General features: G+C 46.9%; 1 protein-coding gene across 14 annotated transcripts in view; it reads left to right on the top strand.

Moving 5' to 3' along the window:
• SASH1 (SAM and SH3 domain containing 1) overlaps nt 1-18,608 on the top strand; it is a gene marked incomplete at its 5' end in the record, with an annotated part of 511,807 nt that overhangs the window by 379,457 nt on the left and 113,742 nt on the right. For 2 of the 14 annotated variants that reach the window (XM_083830236.1, XM_083830242.1), the window contains one exon: nt 8,993-9,227. The exons of 9 other annotated variants lie outside the window; for them this stretch is intronic. In XM_083830236.1, the coding sequence (XP_083686362.1) occupies nt 9,123-9,227 (105 nt within the window). Of the gene's footprint in view, nt 1-2,079; nt 2,101-8,992; nt 9,228-9,465; nt 11,051-11,174; nt 11,282-18,608 lie in introns of those variants that run through there. 3 more of the 14 variants (XM_083830244.1, XM_083830243.1, XM_083830245.1) reach the window with 3 other exon arrangements.

Raw genomic sequence — 18,608 nt, 5'->3', positions numbered from 1 at the left:
AAGGTCACCTGGCTTGCCACCAAGATAGAGAGTTACTGGTGCTATTTCTCATATTCCCTTCACCAACGCAGCAAATTTCTTTCATTCCTTTCAGTCTACTTTTACATATTTTTGTCCTCAGTGACAAATAGGGATGACTTCTGAAATGACCAGATCTCCTTTTGTATACACAAATAATGTCATCGTTTTGGGAGCCAATGTTTCAGAGCTTAAAAACACATACATTTATCTCACTGCCCTGAGTTACACCCTCGTGAGCTTTCTTCAGCAATCCGATTTCCCCTTGGAGTTTACACACCCTTCATACTTTCAGATAATCACTGCATCCTTTCCAGTCCCTTTAACCTTCATCCACCCAAGCAATGGTTGTTTGTTTTCATAAATCACATCTTCCCCCAGAAGTCAAAAGGAATGGGTGATGCAATTCTGGGATTAAGTGCATCGGTAACTTCTAAAAAGCCAAATTGCGATTACTTTTTGCTAGGCATATGTTGCCCACAGGATACGCATTGAACTGCAGAAATGTCTTTGGCCATCTTCAACCAGGATCGCCTAATTATTAAACCCTCGCAAATGAAGACTCATTTTTCTGAGAACTAGCGATACCAGCCTACTCCACATGTACTTAAACGAAATGACTTCCTTGTAAAACTTCATCAACGCGGAGCCAACGTCGTTAGCTCATTGCCCTCGAGGGCTGTTGTATCATCATCGATGCAGTTGGTTGAGTTGTAGAGGGTAAATTCCTCCCACTCACAGCACCACAGTAACAATAATCCTTCTGTTCAGAAACTTCCCAAAATATTTATCGAGAGAATAGCTCGGAGGTATGTTTTCAGCAATACCTAAGCCTGTTTCCACTTGTCTCTCTCGCTTACTTTTCTTCTTTTTTTATTACATCTTGGAAGTGGGTTGGCCAGTGCTTAAAAGCTGCAGTTTCAGATGGACGGCTTCTCCTCACTTTAATTAGTTTGACAGGCACCTCTGCCTTCCAGCTGGGTTGCCCTAACTGGAAGCAGCTGCTTTGTGGAATTACTCTCCCTCCTCTTCTCCACCGCGGTGCGCTACACAAGTAATAAGCATCCCGTGCCCCTTCCGTGAATTTATAGGTGTAAAATGCACGGTTTCCAGATCTTCAGGTGTGCCTGCGTATGGAGAGATGTTTCTCTCTTTCCTCTGTTAATGAAATTTTATGGGGTGAAACATTAGGTGTGTCATTAACAATATAGGGAAAATAAAATGTACGGGTCGGATATGATTCTCCACTTCCTCGTTAATTCTTGTGAGTGAGCACAGAGTGGGTTTTAGTATATTTTTCCATGGCAATTTGAAACTGATTTGAGAGAGAGGCTCCTGAATGATTGTACAGCTTGCAAGGCAGTGAAGAAAAAGGCTCCTCCAGGAGAGCACGGGCTCTGTGAATCAGGCTCATGCCCGTGTTTACAGCCACAGCTGAAACAAATACTTATCATCTTGACTGCATTGTCACAGTCTTGTGAATGCTCCTGATTTCGTCACCAGCCTGATGATTTATTTAACATCCTACCACCTGGAGCCAAGTGAAGTATAAACCTCAATTTGTTGCTGGTTTTTTTTTATGATAGAAATGTAAATATTTTCCAGTAAAAGTACAAGAGCGTGACCTAAGTGCACCCTGATGATTCAGACAATTGAAGCTAAAGCACTCCAAAAGTATTACTTTAAAAATTCCATTATATTTAAATGAAAGTGTAATTTTCAGGCTCCTGACATCTGTGAGGTTTGGAACACTTGTTATTACAACAGGAATTGCGGCACCACGTGTACTACAACTGCTTGCCTGCTGCTTGCTAGCCAGCTGCTCTTTGCTTTTCCATAAATTACCTCTTAATTTAGGTGTCTGGGCTCAGCGGGTGGCGTGCAGGTCAGCCAACCCAAGGGCGCAGCTCTGAGACGGGGAGGACGCCCATGTTTTGGTTTGATCTGGTACGTCGGGGCACGGGCAGGAGGCGTTTAGCAGGACAGGTGGGCCAGCTGCTTTGAAAGTGAGAGAAGATGAGGGCAGGGGGTGCTTTGCATCTGTTGGAGACTGATAACGCTGAGCTGTTTCCAGGAATGGAGGTGAGAGGAGAAGCTCTGGTAATGGAGGAGGAGTTGTCCTAGCAGCAGAAAGTGACTTTGAAAGAAGAGGTTGAAGCAAGCATGTTCTGCTCAGTGGTAGCAGTAGGGAGAATTGGCTCTAGGCTGACGTTATTTGTGAGCAAGCATCAAATAACCACATCTGGTTACCGGTCTATTATTGTCATCTGTAGCTAGCTGAGGTCATCAAACAGGAGTTGTTTGGTTTTGTTTTTTCTTTGCTGGTTTATTTCCATATTAAGTAGGTCCACCTACTCCTTTGCTAATAAAATATCCACGTGACGTGGGAGATAGGCTTAAAAAGTGCAAAGTCTGAGCTCAGTACTGGGTCCTCGCAGGAGCGAAAGTCAGGCTTCTGGTAGGGTCGGGTTGCTGCTCGTTCAGAGGGGCGGTGTGTTAACCTTCAAAGAAGCAGTTGAAGAAATCATTTGTGTTTTGTTAGGCTTGGGGATGATATTTAATCAGTAAATTGGAGAATGGATGTTCAGTGGAGCGTGGGGGAGGTGTGTGCCAGGGAGCTTTTGGGTGGAAGTGCTCTGCTCTGGAAGAAAACCCAAACAGCCTTTTATCTTCTGGTTTATTGCAAGTCTCTGCCATTGATGTGTTTGTGCCACATGGGCTTTAGTGTAACATTTTGCCAGGGGCAGCTCTGTAAATTTTTATCTATTCCTTGATAAGAAGCAGATAACTTTTTTTTTTTTCCAGGTCTGTATTAGCACTTCATAATTAAGTATTTTTGCAATGATACATTTAACGGGAGTTCTTGGGCTTTGTTTTTCAGGAAGTATTACTCTTAGGAAAGATATGTAATGCATCTCCCTTTGAAAGGGAAAATATCCTTGAGGTGTATCTATTCTCATCTTAACAGTTGGGGCTGGCCGTGAGGAGCGGGTCACTGCATGAGGCTGGCCTCCTCTCCGCGTGCTCCTCCCACCCTGCCACAGCTGACTTGGTGTGATATTTGAGTCAGTGTTGAGCATCTCTGAAATACACAGCTATCACATGCCGCTAAGTTGTACCTTATTCTTGGCTGGTTTTATCATGTGCTTTAGGACGAGGTCATCAGGCTCCTTTTCCTACTAAGAGCTTCAACAAAAGAGTCAAAGGAAACCACATTTAAAAAAAAAAAAAAAAAAAAAAAAAAAAAGGAGAGGCCTAGGTCTTATTCCCAGTCCTAAGGCTTCCTTTTTCTCTTCTTTCATTTCCCCAGTTCTAAAATTATTTGGAATAAGAGCAGCCAAAGGACACAGAGCTAAATAGTTTTGTCTCTGTGGATTTTGTAAGTCTCTCACAAAAAAAAATAAATAAATAGTTGTATGCATCTTTTGTAGCAGATGCTTACGAAAAGACTACAAGAAGTTGAGCAAGTTCCTGTGAGCTAGAGTTTGGAGACTACCCCAGACATCCCAAAGGATGCCGAACTCCTGTCTGAAAAGTTAATTAAGGCTTGTAAAGCATTTTGTAAAAACTGCTGCGAAAATACTAATAGAAAACGAATGCTATTTAAATGTTGACAGTGAATGTTTTCCAAACAAAGTATCAGAGGCATCTTCCCCATGCAGAAGCGGGGATGCTGATTTTGGGTAGAGAAGGCAGAAGTAAAAAATACAAAGAAGCAAGAGTGTCTTTTGGGAATCATTCAGGCAGTGCCTGACATGCTGGTAGGTGGATGGCGCACAGATCTACGGGTGGCTGTGGAGCGTTGAGCCATGTGCCAATGTGGGAGCGTGGCTGTGGTGTCCCTGGGACACGCGTGTGCCCCTCGCCGGAGAGGTGAGTGCCGTGCCTGGGGCTAAGGGACACGGTGGTGTGCTCCATGCAGCCCAAGGAGGTCAGACAGGGTATCAGGGGCCTTCGTGGAGCACACCTGCGTGCAGGAGGAGAGGATGTGAACCTTCCCCTTCTCCTTGCGGCTCGGAAGGTATTGTTCCAGAGGGGCTGTAATTCTCACTGTGCACTAGGCATAGGTTTATTTTCCTCATATGATTTGTCACACAGAGTCACAACCATTGTATTTTCACTGAAGTCTGCCAAACTAAGCAATATTTGCATGTCTGCAGAGCGTGGTGCCAGCCCTCGGTGTGAAGACCGCGGGAATGACTTCCCTGGGCATGTGTCTCACCCTCCTTATTTTTTAATCTAATAGGGTACTGCTATCTAGGGGAATGACGGGTGTGGTGTAACGCGGAGAGCTCAGACTGTTACCAGAATAAAGCAATTTATTGTTTGTAACTGCTTTCTACTGATAGAATTATACAGCCTTAACTCCATCTGGTTCGTGTTGGGCACTGCTGCTGTAGCTACACGACACGACGCTCTGTACTCATCCTGCTGCCAACAGCAGCGGGAGCTGACAGCTAAGCCTCTAAAGGAATAAATAATGATTTCTGACTGTACGGCGAAGAGTGTCTAGTCTAAATACGGTCTATTTTTAAAGCCACTGGATAAGTATTGCTTGCACTGCTTTTAAAATTAGGAACATTTTCTGCAGTTATCTAACTGGCAGAGGATGCTGAAACTTGATCGCTTCATGAGTGCGTAGCAGTCTGATGTGGAAATGCGCGTGGTAGATCTGTCTCTTGCAATTTACATCTGTACGCACCAAGAGCATCTGACACGGAGCAGCGGCCTGCTTGCTGATGGTTTGGGTATGCAGCATCCATCCTGCCCCATGGCAGAGGCTTTCTGGAAGGGCTGCCAGCACGTCTGCTTTCTGCTGGAGAACAGCTGCTGGCTCCTTTGGGTGATGCACAGAGCACTCCCTCTCAAGGCACCCCACCGCCAGGAATAATAACCATATTTATATGATTCTTAAGGAAAATACTTTAAAAATAAAGTAACAGGTGAGAATTAAAAGAAATGACACTTTAGAAGGACTTTCAAAATAATAATAATAATGAGGACAAAAAGACAAACTTGTTACAGTATGGATCCTGGTAAGCATATGGGATGGAGCGTGCAACTGGTAATGGTTGCTGTGTAAATTAAAGGCTGTGATGTGAAACTCTGCATGCTTCAATTTCTCCCCGCCAAGGGAGAAGAGGGAGAGAGCTGAAAGGCGATAAAATCACTGCTAATAGAGCGTTGCATTGTAATTAGCTGGTGTTAAGACAGTTCTAGGGCTAGTTCTGTAGGGACTAGCTGGAATCTTACTTCTCCCTCCCCCTGCACCTATGCTCTGTGCATAAAAGGGCTTGTTTATTTAGTTCTCTGAAGCTTTGATGTTCCGATGTAGACCTGATATACTGGGCAGGGTGGTGGTGGTGGTGTTGAGAAACCTCCTGTGTTTTGTTTGTGCACACGGGATTAATTGCCAGGCCTCTGAGCGTGAAGTCACTTCCCTGGGGTCACCTATCAGGATCCCATGAAGTCTGGTGTCCATTATGCTGTGGGGCACAATCCACTTCCCAAGGCACTCAGGTCTTTCCTTACATACTGTTGCAGGTAGTTTACAAGTGATATCAAAGTCCTCGGGGTTGTTTGTGGTACAGATTTCCTGGATTAGAAGTCTCTTACGCAGTTGCAAGCAGTTGTGAGCATCCAGTTCGGATTATACTTGTCATCTCTCCCAGTTTATTTTGATGCATATTTTTTTTTTGAATATTAAATGCTTTGTTGAAACCATGGTGTCATTTTTGTGTGACGCTGTGGTGAGATGATATACACTGCTGTAGGAGAGGGAGATTGTGATCCTTCCTCTTAATGACTCAGAGGTTTGTGTTTGGGGCTTGTGCTTGTGAAGAAATGATTACAGAGATGGTGTGAGCTGGTGAAGGCCAGCTGCCTAAGCCCTCAGTAAAGAAGGGAGAAAGACAAGCTTCTCCACAGCCACCTTAACTTGGCGCTGGGCTCCTGCTCTGATTAGCCCTCCAGCAAAAAGCCCATCTACCTTGAACACAGGAGAGCGCTCTCCAAGTTGGCTAATCCTGTCTGGCACGTAGATGTGGGAAACTTACTGCACGCCCACATTCAGCTGACGGTGTGCCAGTAGGACACGCTCACATGCACAGGGCCTCCACCAGAGCTGGGCGAAGGCAGTCCCCGTACCGTGCCGACCATTTCTATCTCCTGCGTAGAGCTTCATGGCAGGGGAACAGCCCCGGGGGGCTTTGCCCTGGGGAGCTTTGTCACCACGGGTGCAGAGGAAGGGCCTCCTGTGCGCTGGGGTGCGTGTCGGTGCAACCATGAGCACACGCACTGCACATCCGATGAACCGGGACGCTGCCTCAGCATCGCTGCCCTGTGGGGGTACAGACACTGCTTTGCTTTCCCACCGTTTCCAGATGGTAAGCGCCTGGCCAGAGCTCCTGAGAGGTGTCCCAAAACCTCAGACTAAGGTTGATTTCTGACCGGTAGCTTATACAGATGCAACGCATCATAATTCTTAAACATGGTGCTTTGTGGATGCTTGTGTTATTATCCAGACAACTACAGGTGAAGATGGAAATGAAAACTGTATTCTAACTCACTAAACTGAAGTAAATTTGGAATTAATTAATAGCAGTTGTAACAACCCAAATCCCAAAGCCTGAAAGGCTGGGCTGCAGCCAGAGCTGGGCTTCAAAACCCTTGCAAGATCTGGGCTCCTGCTTGTTTGAAAAATCCCATACTCTTGATGCAGCAGGGTTTTTTAGTTTGGTTGATGTTGTTTTTTTGTAAAATGCCACTGGGACTTGTTACTACAGGACGCTGGCATCATTGAAGTAGAGGAACCATGTGGTATGGGTGGGCTATCTGAGGGAAGGAGAAGGGGGAAGTAATGTCTTAGCTTGTCATAGTCACCAAATCTCTGGGAAAGTGGCATCTTGTGAATGACTGTCTGAAGATGAATTGCAGTAGGGGTTGTAATTGCAAAACAATGGAAGATGTAACTACTGTAACCTGCCATGGATTTGTCGGAATTTGCTCAACTCACTGTGTTTCTTAAAGCAACTGCTCCTGGAGTTGAGTGATTTTTGCAAGACTTTTTTTTTTTTTTTTTCTTGTGTCCCCTTCCAAAAATCAAAGGCTCTGGCTCTCAGATAAATTAAAGTCAACTGGCTGAGGGGAAGGCTGCCACAGCTATGCGTCATGTTCCTCTGATGAAAGTCACTGCTGCCACAAAAAGGGGTGACCTAATGGCTCAGGAAGCAGCTCTCGGACCACCGCGGTTCGTAACCCAGTTCCTGTTACCTGCACTGCAAGGCTGAGGAGTGCAGATGTTCAGGACCGGCTTCTGCAAATTGTTGAGTCATCTTTGCACGGAGCAATGACTTCCAGCAGCAGGGAGGAGCCAGGCAGTAGGAGCGCTGCCCGCTGCACCTATTTGATCTTAATCTACTGCTGCGTGAGTCACGGTAAGGAGGTTTCTTAGGCCCTGTGCTGCAGCTTGCTTTTTTTTTTTTTAAATATGCCTCCAAAATACAAGATGGTATAACACGGAACAGTATACGCAAGAGGAGCCCAGGTTATTTAAATCTTGAGGTGAACAGTGTGCCTTGCTCAGATATTTTGCATGTAGTTTGGCACTACTACAGCAAGTGGTTCAACGTGGATTTCAGAGGGTCACTAAGTAAATTACCCTGACTAATTAAACCAGTTTTGGGTTATGCAAGCCATCTCAGAGTACAGAGAGACTTTGCACTCCTTATCCTCGTGCTTCATAGGCTTATAGGCACATGCAGTGTAAAGGTCTATTAGCAGAGATTTTGCATCTGTTTCAGGCCTTTCATTATTTCTCATTACTAGTCAGTAATACGACAAATTACACCGTTCATGTCCTACATCCTAATGTGCACACTTCTACAGTGTCGATGGTTTCTTTATCGCTTTCTCTTGGCATAATTCTCCTTCAGTGTTTCTCTCTCCAGCACCTCCTCTTCTCTGTGCTGTAAGCACCACTCACCGCTCCAGCAATAGCAGCTGTAACGCGGTGCTTAGAAAAGTCTCCTTCCTTGCTTTGCATTGCAGTTGCTGGGAAAGGGAGCGTTTCGACAGCTTTTTCTCTCTGGTGCGAGCAAGCTGGCCTACAAAGTAAGGCAGGCAATCGTAGCTTTGAGGGCAGAAAAGGAGCATGACTGGGATGGCGGAGAGATGGTGAGGAGCACATAGGCGCCCCACTGCTGCTTCATGCCTTCTCCAGAAGCTATTTCAGTCCCACCAACAAATGGTGTCATCTGTTGTGCTGCTACAGAAGGAGAGCCCTGCGCAGGGCACGTAGCGCACAGAGCTGGTGGGATGCTGGAGGTGCCGCAAACCACTCTAGATGTGAGCACTTAAAACGCTTGGCTAACGTGACAGCTGCGTACCCATTAAATTCGTTGCTTTTTCACCCCCCTGCGCACAGACCGGTGCTTCCAGTGAATAGCAGCTCCAAGGGGGAGCTTTTTGAGTTGTTTTGAGACAACAACCTGGGAGCTGAGCGAGGCACACCACCACTACGAACACACCATGGCCTGCTGCTCGCTCACAGAGCCGTTAACTCAACACGCGTGCTTGCGTGCCTGCACAGGCACAGGGCTGGTGTCTGAGAAGCAGGAGCATCCTACTGCTGCCTGTAATGAGGCATTATTTAACTTTTATTACAATACGGGGGGGCAGTGATGTGAAGCAGGAGGCACGTGTGGAGGCGATGCTCCCTCAACCCTTCCACGAGGAGAGCGGTGCCTCCTCTGAGCCAGCCAGTCTCAGATCTCTCCTTCCCCGGGGAAAACGAGGCACTTCCAGCCCCAAACCTTCCACAGCCCAGGAGCCGGCCGAGCCAGCGCCCTCACCCCCCCACGCAGGTGGGGCCCGGCCCCGCCGCCCGCCATGCCCCGGGCCCGGCCGCCCCTCAGCGGCCATGCGCGGCGGGCGGGGGCGCGGCGGAGGCGGGGAGGGGCCGGGCTGGGGGGGCACGGCCGGCGGTCCCGGCGCCGAGCGGAAAGTTTGCGGGGCGGTGGCATGGCGGGGCGGGGCGGCTCCGGCACGGGGCCGGCGGGGAGACGGCGCTGAGCGGCGGCCGGAGGCTGGCGGCGGGGCCGGGCATGGAGGGGGACCGGGACCGGGAGCGGGACCGGGAGGGCGGCCCGGCGGAGAGCGGCACCTCGGAGGCGTTCGCGCAGCTGTGGGCAGACGTGATGGGCATCCTGGTGAGTGCCGCACCTGCCGGCGGTGCCGCGGAGCCCCTCTCCGTGCCTCCCCCCCGCCGCCCCCTCCCAAAACCCGCGTGGGACGGCGGCGCTGGGGCCGTCAATGGGGCCATTGTGCGGCCCCGACCTCCCCCCCCCGGCACCGAGGGGACGGGGGGTGCTGGGGCGGGACGGGGGCGACCGCGGGCAGCTGCTGCCCGGGGCGGGGGTAAGGCAAAACCCCCCCGGTATCCCCGTGTCCGTGTGCGGCAGCCGGCGGCCCTCCAGCCGCACGGGAATGCGGCGGTCGGCACGGAGCGCTGCGTGTGCGCGCCCGGAGCGAGCGGCTGGGCTCGGTGCGCGCGGTGGCTTCGTGCTCCGGAGGTCTAAGCGACGGGCAGGGAGGGAGAAATAAATCCCTTATGGGAAGGTGCCGCGGGGCCTGACCCGAAGTGGTGCTGAACTCTGCAGAGAACTTACTTAGCCTTTGCTGCTGCAGTTTTTGCAGTTTCTTCTGCTCCCTGGAGACTTTGCTGTTCGTATTCTAAAGGGGGTTTGTTTGTTTGTTTGTTTATTTGTTTATTTCTAAGCAAGCAAACAAAGCCTGCCTCGCTCCTTTCCCTCGCAGAAGCTCGCCGTTTGTCCGGCAGCACCCGGCCGCGCGCGCAGTTTCCCCGTGGAGGATTTCAGCCCAGGCGTGCAGGCAGGGTCAGTGCTGCCAGTCCGCAGGGAGCGGACAGTCGGTACTTCATGAACAGCCCCTTTCTCTCCCTTTCTGGCAGGTTTCAGTACTGCATTTAGTAAAAGCAAAGGGTTGTTGGATGCCTGGAAAGGAGTGTTGGAAGAGGCCAAACCAACAGCGTAGCATGCTGGGGTTCGGTGCAGAAAAAGGTCTGATTCTCACACAACTAATGGGTTTCTTCTGGCTGTGCAACCTATTTTCCTTCTTGGGAAGACAGAGCTATTTATTTGTTGTTTTTCTCCTGGTAAAGCTAAGTGAAAGTCATTTGTCTTAGGGTTAGCCTGCTTTGCAGGGAGGAATCGTCCTGTGACTGTAAAGTTGCTGGCTGCTGTGGGTGCTCCCAGCACTGCTATCTTTTCTCACTGCACTGTTTTGTATTACGCCACAATCACAGATATGAAAAGCCACCCTTGTTCTGGGTCTCAAATAATAACTTATCTGAGGGAAGACAGAAGCTTTTCTCACTGCGAGTTATCAGTGTTCTTCAGATTTCAGGTTTTTAAAGAGTTTCTAGGCTTCGCTGCTGCAAAATGAATCTTTGTGTGAACCGAGTGTAAACTTACTTAGGGCTGTCTTCCTGAAAGCAAGGAAAAGGTAGCCCTGGTGCCTCTTTCACTGCTCAACTTTCTGGTATGTAGAAGTTTGTTCCTTTCAAACCCTTGCTGCGAAAGGCAAGCAGTGAACTAGATGAGTGGTGTCCAAGTGGGTGTCTGTAGACTGTTGGCCATGGTCCATATGTCCACAATAGTCACCTGCAGAGCCACTCATGAGCTGTCAGCTAAGTGAAAAGATGGGTTTTAAATTCCGGGGATTTACAGTAATTCGTAATCTAAAAAGCTTAGGGAGCACGGATGTAGGTACTGGAGCGCCTCACTGGGAGCAGCTCCATAAACCAAGAAATGGTTGTGGTGCTATGGCAGTAGGCTGGTCCGGTGACGGCTTCACTGTCCTTGTGATGCACGAGGTGTTCTTCATAAAGGTGATGAAATGCCTGGGTCTGCCTTCCTCCTGCTGAGGAGCTGCCGTGATGGGGAGGAGGAAGGGTGTCCTCTTCATCCCACTGCCCTTGCTGGAAGCCCACTGGAGCCAGGCACGTGCCCAGGTAAATGAGCTGCGTGTGGTGGGACCTCCTCTGGGTGCAAGTTTGGGAGGCAAAGCCGTGCACAGCAGTTACTTGAAGTGCAAGCTGAGCCCCCTCGCTCAGGCTGATGCGTATATTTCGTTGTTTGTGTGCATTTCATTTAGGTACCTTCAAATAGGACCTTATTAGCAGGAACCTGTGATGGCAGATCCCAGGTCCGGAGGGGAAGCAAATACTTGTCAAGTGCTGCTGGTAAGCAGCATATTTTATGGACTTTGAAGTCGCTTAATAACTCTCCCTATACTTGACAAATATCGAGTGTATTTGCAGCTGTACTGGGAGTTTACCGAAGTAAATGCAACTTTTCCCTTTTGCGCTTATTCTAATGAAATATTCCATAGTTGCAGCTGTGGTATAAGCGCCTCAAAGCTATTTGTACTGTTAATGGAGCTTACTAGATAACATAATTAGACTTAAAAGCTCTTGCTTAGTCTGTAGCAAGCTGGCGACGGAATGTACTGGTTAATTGCAATTTGCAGCGTCTCAGAGCAGCAATGGCTGGTTGAAGGATAGTAAGGTTTTGAGATTGCAGTACATGGATTGTGAACAATAACGTAGGAATTCTCTGCATCCTTGAAATTCAGCACCCTGAAAAGGATATTTTTTCAAGGTATACAATGCATGGAATCAGGTTTTTATGCGGTAATGGAAAACTCTCCACTGGTGGAGTCTGGAGGTTTGTATGTGGATCTGAAAACAACTTGCAGTATAAAGTAAAAAATCAAGAATTTTATTCTTTTATAAACGGCCTTTCAAAACTTGGCCTGTTCACCTTTGTATATAGAAGACCCTGTGGTGTCTTTTATGCCAATGCGATGTTTTTACCTCCATAGCTGGGGCAGGTATCTGGGTGAAATTCTGACATTAATGAAATCACTGGCAGAACTCTGGTCAGCCTTGATGCAACAGGAATTTTGCTGAAGAAGACTTTTATTCACGTGAGGAGCTTTTGTCTTCATGGGACGACTTGAAGAAGATACAGAGGAACTTGCAAGAGACACAATGAGTTAGAAGTCTTCTTGGTATTTCATTTCAAACCAGTAGTTGGTTTCAGATTTCCAACTATTGAATCCATTATAAGATCTGAAAAAGATAATTTTATCTTTCCATAATATTTTGCAGTTACCATGCCAAGAGGCAACCAGTGCTTCCCTACCGACTGTTGTTAGCTGAAGAGAACAGAGTATCTGTTTTGAGGGCAACAAAGCTCCCCTGCGCTTGCCCGGGGAGCTGTAATATTTACATATATATAATCTAGCCTGCTCTCTGTGTTTCAGTGGCTATTTGGATTTCTTATCAAAGTAATAAAGAAACAAACCAAAAGAAAGACGCCAGCTGATAATACCCTAGTGATAACGTGTAATTGCGTACTGGCTAGCATACTTTGGGGAGAGGAGTTTGGTAGGAAGCCAGGCAACGTGGAGATAGGGGAAGCAGATCCTGGCTGATAGCAGGAGCCAGAGGCATTGCAGCAGCTCGTGCCAGCTGCAGGTTCCTCCCAGGACTGCTCTTCCTGAAGCCGCCAGTAGTTTGCCATGACCTGCAGCAGAAATCTCGTCCCTCCGTCACCCTCCCAGCACCTCATTCAAGTGCCTCTGCTTCTTTGATGTCTGCTTGGCACCCAGAGGCTGCTTTGGCCTCAGCCATAGGCACTTGGCGCTGCTGTACCGAAAAGTGTGGGCAGGCAACAAGGTCCTGGCTCTGGAAGGGCATGTGTTCAGAGGTGGGTTATACCCAGCTTTTCTGGGGTCTGCAGAACGGCCGTGGTGCTGTTTCACTGGCTCTGCAAGCACTTGGAGACATTCTAATTCAAAGGCTTTCTGATACTTCCGAGTCAGTTTTTAAAGTGCGTCCCAGTTGCAAGAGTAAGGATAAACCCGGTAGGCTTAACCTCTGCTCTCTAGACTAGTACCTTTCATTTATTCTGGTTTACAAAACCACGGAGTGGTATCCCTTCAGATAAAGGGATCCAAATGGAGATTGACTTTCAGTTCAGGTGTCTGGCTTTATTTTTCAGACATAACCTGTTGCATTTCCTTTCCCTCTTGTCTCCGCAAAACGTTACACCTAGCCACACTAATCCCGTTATGAAGAAAGACAGCTCACAGAGATAACCTTTGGTCCAGGCTTTTTCTCACATGCCAGGTCACATAACACAGATGTCTCCAGCAGGCAGTGCGGTCTCCACAAGACCCTACACAGGACTGATAAGAGTTTGTGGATCTGGTGCCCTCTGTGTTCTTTCTTGAAGGCAAACTCACGGTTTCCCTGGCCTTTGAATTACAGACACAGAGGTAGGGAAGGTTTTTACATCTCCTCTTTGTCTGTTGAGAGCTGCTGTTTAATAGGGAGTAAGTAAAGGTAGTACTTAAAGGTAGATTGGGACCTTGAGAAGAATTCCCTTTTCTAGTGTGTTGTTGGTTTGCTGTGAATACTGGCTCCATTATTAGTGTTTTGAAATACTCTTTTTTTTCTTCATAATTTTTACATGTTGAAAGTCAATCGGCCAAGCTTGTTCTGTGAACGTAAAGAGCAACGGCATACCAGGTTGGCATTAATGATGCTTCCTTTTGTGGATATGAAAAAACAGCATAGTGTAAACAACAGGAAAATGTAAAAATTGATGTGGAAGGTAGAAAAGCATATGCCTTTTTGGGGGTCTCCCTCAATTGCATGCAGTGTCTGCTTTTAGCTGGGTCCCCTCTATAGCTTTTCCTTCACGTAGCAGCACAGACTTTCTTCACTTCCACTTCACCCATTATCAGGGTATTAAGGGTTGGTGAGCACACCTTGTGCTCAGGCTTTGGTAGGCTCAGTGACACAGGATGAATGAGAATTACTTTCTAATGACCCAGCAAAATGATTGGTAACAATACCTCTTTTAACATAAAGTGCTTCTGATAATTTTCTGCTTTGTGATTGCATGGCCTGGACCGTGACTAGTGAACCTGCAGCTTTGTCTGTGTCCATTGCTGGTTGTGAGAGGAAGAGGTGGCAGAGGCTGTGATGGTACAAATGTCAGGGTCGCTTTGCAAGAATTTGAATTCCAGGTATTTTGTGAGGAAACGGACAAAGAGAAGGAACTGGGCTTACTAGGTGCAAATCTATAAAAATCAGCTTTCTTCCATAAGAGCGTGTTCTCCATTAGAGAAGTAGAGGTGTGAGGAGATAAAGAGACATGAAGGGCTTTTAGTTATTACTGTCTTCAAGAGACTTAACTGTCCCACTGGCAGGAAAAAATCACAGCACAGTTTCCTGAAACATTCAGAGCCGGGAGTCCTCAGCACAAGTTTACAACATGACAGATGGGTACTCTTGAAGCAAGAAGAGCCGCACCCACCGCCGTCCAGTAGCTGGGATGTGGGCCGGGTGTGGGCACGCTTCGGTCTTCTGGAGTCAAGTGGAGGCTCTTTAGTGCTTACGGCAGCAGCAGAGCTTTCGTGTCTGCTTCCAGGCTTTGGAACGCAAAGTTATCGTGGACTCTTTCTACTTGAACTGAGATACGCGTAATGGCACGCGCAGTGGTGTAGGTTCTTCGGGCGGCAGGGTAAGGCTTTCTGAGCTACGTGCTACTGTCAGAGGCGTGTTTCCTACGAAGGGTGTGAAATTGAGAGCAGGGATTGTGTAACCTGTCTGAAAAACAGTTTTAAGCAGGGCTTAACCGGAAAATTAGGTGGACAAGCTTAAGAATATAATACAACAATGATTTCTAAATCACATTTTCAGGCTTCTTTACCAAGCGTAATTCAATAAATGGGAGAACAGGTTCCTAACATCCGTGTCACACCGAGTGCGATCTGGTCGGAGTGCTGTGTCAGGTCTGCTGTGCTACAGGCCCACTGGATTTTGCTGATTTTACTTCCCTGTGGCCCTGTATGAACATAGGGATATGCTATTGAGATCAGTTTATGTGATGAGGCCTCCAGATGAAAAAAATGAAAATAAAAAGCAAGTCCTCCTTATGTGCATGGGTAGATGCACTCATAGAAGCTTATGAGCATGGTAATATAATTATCGGGAACATAAATATGTCCTTTTCTTTTTCATTATTGTCACTGTATTTACGATGATATACCGTGCATTTTGCTCTGGTAACGGCATGCTAAAATTTTACATCGCAGTATTCTCTACCTTCAGTATATCCTCAGTGTGGGGGAGAGTGTGTGTAAAGGAGATTAGGTAACTATTTAATGCAGCAATAAAAGCCGTACTTTGAAAGCTTTGCAGTGGTCGTGACAGGAGTCAACAGATGACAATGAAAACATCAGCGTGCTTCTTGCAGTACCGAATCAAGAGCAACTGAGCAGTCCCTTGGTGCTGGATGTTCCTAACCTCCTCGTTTGCAACTGGGGGTGCTTTGGGTGGTGCAGTGGGTATGAAACAAAAGACGAAAAGGCACCACAGATAAAGGGTCTAATTTCTGCACTATTTACAAAAAAACTTCATGAGCCTAAGGCGCAAAAGTTTATTTACGCTGAAACTGAGCATGGCTCTTGAGATTTGAACAAGAAAGGACAGAAACAACTCTTGTCGCTTCTTCGCAAGTTCAGGCGAGTTGAGCCCCGTGGTTCTTCCAGCATCAAGCTGACTCCTCAGTGTGGAGCTGGCTCTCTTCTCCCCTGCACGCCCAGCCTAACACAGTGGAGGAAAAATGGATTTGAGACCTCTTGTCATGAGAGCTCAGTGGCACCGCACTGCAGGTTTGCAAAGTGATTGTACCTCCACAGCTGGAGCTTTGGTGAAAACACGTATTAGGGCTGACTGTGTTGTACCTTAGGAAAAAGTGGTTTAGGCTTTTGAGGAATTATGCTTGCCAGAGTATCTTACCAGTCATGATATACTCTTTTAACACTGATACAGAATCTGTGGCGTTTATGGACTTAGAGCTGGGGAGATCTTTGGAATTGTGTTCTACCTCTGTTTGTTATCTGCATGTGTCTGTATCTGTTACAGTTCTGAACACATCCATCCTCTAAGGATTTTGTGCTTGCAGTCTCACAGATGGAGCTTCCTGTGTGTTCAGACTGAGCCGAAAGGGTTTTTTACACCAGAAATTGTTACTACAATTCTAGGAATGGAAAGCAGACTGGATACACTTATTTTCTACTGCTAGAGTGAAGCTCATCACTTTCATTTTTACTATCCCTGTTAGATTGATTTCATATCGTTACCATTATCACTGTGTAGACTTAAACCTAGCCTTCAGCTACACTGAGCAGTTGATAGTACTTGTGAGTTTTGGTGCTTTCAGTGGTTGGCTAGCTTAACCCTATAGCTCTGAAAGCTGACAACAAATATTTTGCATTTAAGCCAAAATGTATACTTAGTGAGGTTGAAAATAACAATTCTGTTTTATACACGTGTGTAACTGTATCCAGATGTAATATGCATCACAACTTGCAGGCTCTGACTTCCACTGCATTATCTGTCATCTTTCCCACCTCAGAGCTTGTAAATAACCATTGTCTAACAGGAAAAGGGTGGGGGCAGACTGCACGTTGCATGTCAGTCGGGACTTCTGTCTTCGGGCTTCCAACTTCAAGATGACTGCACGTTTGCACTTCAAAACCTCTGTGCTGTAGAATGTGTTGTGGGAATATGTCGTGTTTTATAGAAAAATTAGGGACAACAGATTTCCACAGGGGGTTGTAGAAATCTGTCTCAATGTACGCAGGCTGGAGGCTCCAGCCTGTTTGTCTAGGATGTAAACATACCTGGGACGTGTTGCTGCTGCCAGGTGGGTTCTGTGTTATTAAATGAGGGAGCAGCATCGCCTCAGCAGTAAAGGAGATGCTGTTTGGAGGACCGCTGTTGTGGGAGACTTTACAGAGGCAAGAGTGCAAGAGAAGCTGGGAAGCTTCACCCCCCTGTTAGTGGAAGCTGTGCAACATTTTATCAGACAACTCAGAAAGGTACTGTATTTCAAAACCAGAAATCCTAGTAAGATAAGGAGGTACCTAGCAAAGGAAGCAATCAAAGCTGGTGGTGAGCTGCCAGGCCGGGAATGCCAAGAAAGGCAGCGCGATGGGCAGTGGAGTGGGGTGCCGGTGCCTGTGGCACTAAGCCATGCTGACAAGTTTCCGACCAGTTCTTCATTGGATTTACGTGATGCTTCTGATCAGAGTAAGGAACAGCTAGGCTCTGAACAGGTACTTGCTTTTTGCTGTCTCTCTGGTGTACAGATGGGGTGTTTTCATCACTTTGTGCGAATATCTGCAGCTGATCAGATTTCCTTTCTAGAAAGGTGCTTTGGCTTGTGTTTCTTAATTACCCTGAGCATCAGGCCTTGCCATCTGAGAGGACCTTGGTCCCCACCAAGTGCGTGCCACCAGTAGGCTGTCCGTTGTCACCTCTCGAGAAGTGTTGATGGCAACACGTGCCTATGAGGCTGCAACACTAGTTCAGCTGCAATAGCCGGTGGCTTTCTCTTGCCCCTCTAAATGCGTTTCCTGATGTCTGTCTTCATTCCACTGCAGAAAAATGGCTGAGTAAAGGAAGTTTCCCTGCTGGCACTTTGCGAATCTCCACAACATGGCAAATTCTTTGGACATTTTTCTGTGTTTTTACATACCATACTTCTCTAAAGTTTCTCTAAGGTCTTGTTTTTGTTGTAGAGGAAAATGGCAATTCCTGGTATCTCCTCTTAGTTACCCAAATTTCTCTCAGTGTTTCAGCTTGTAATGTTCTACATTGCTTGTTGTGCAGTGTGCAAATAAAAGTTGAAAGATGCGGGGTTGTTTGTTTGTTTGTGGTGTTGTGTCCTATTCATTCTTTGGAGAGGTTTGCAGTAAGGTCCCTTTATTTCTTGCTTCGTCAGTGGAGATTGCTCAGCTGTAGGTAGTACAAAATGGTTGTCATTCTTTGAAAGTTCTGCTCTTCTCTTTAATTACTGCTACCTGAGTGCTCTGCAGTGAGGCATGAAATGGAGTCTAATCCTGTGTCATCCCACTCCGCTGTGGTGGTATGGTCTGTTGTGTAACAAATTGAGGAGAAATTGGGGTATGTCATGTTATGTCAGTATGTTGTTTCTTGCTCAGCACAAATCCAGCAGCGTATTGTTTAGGTTTTGTGTCTGGAAGTGAGTATATACGTGCAGATGGGTAAAGTTTGTAAAACCTAAGCTTTGTATGGTATCTATCTAAACTCAGGAAGTTAACTAGGAACATAAGGTCAAGGACCTAATCAAAATATTGGCGTGGTGATGAAGAATTGCTTCATACCACATATGGTGTGTGTGAGTTCATGCAGAAATGAGAATGGGGAGGGATGCTTCTGCATATCCTTGTTGCAGACTCAACCATGATGAGTCTCACTGGGTTTGTTCGCTTTAGAGGTCGAGTTCCTAATTACCAAAGTTGAAATAAAAGGAAGAGTTGGAAGTCCTGAATGTTGATTTTCCTCTCTAACAGAATGCTACTTTCTTCAAGTACTCCTTGCCAAGTTAATTGTGGCTTTTAATCCTCATCTCAAATGTACTTAAAATACAAAAGGTTCTAAAAATTCTTTTTTCCCCCATCTG

This window comes from Anser anser, assembly GCF_964211835.1.
Source record: "Anser anser genome assembly, chromosome: 3".
Classification (NCBI taxonomy): domain Eukaryota; kingdom Metazoa; phylum Chordata; class Aves; order Anseriformes; family Anatidae; genus Anser; species Anser anser.
The sequence above is the reverse complement of the archived record's forward strand: the minus strand, read 5'-3'. Positions and strand labels throughout refer to the sequence as shown.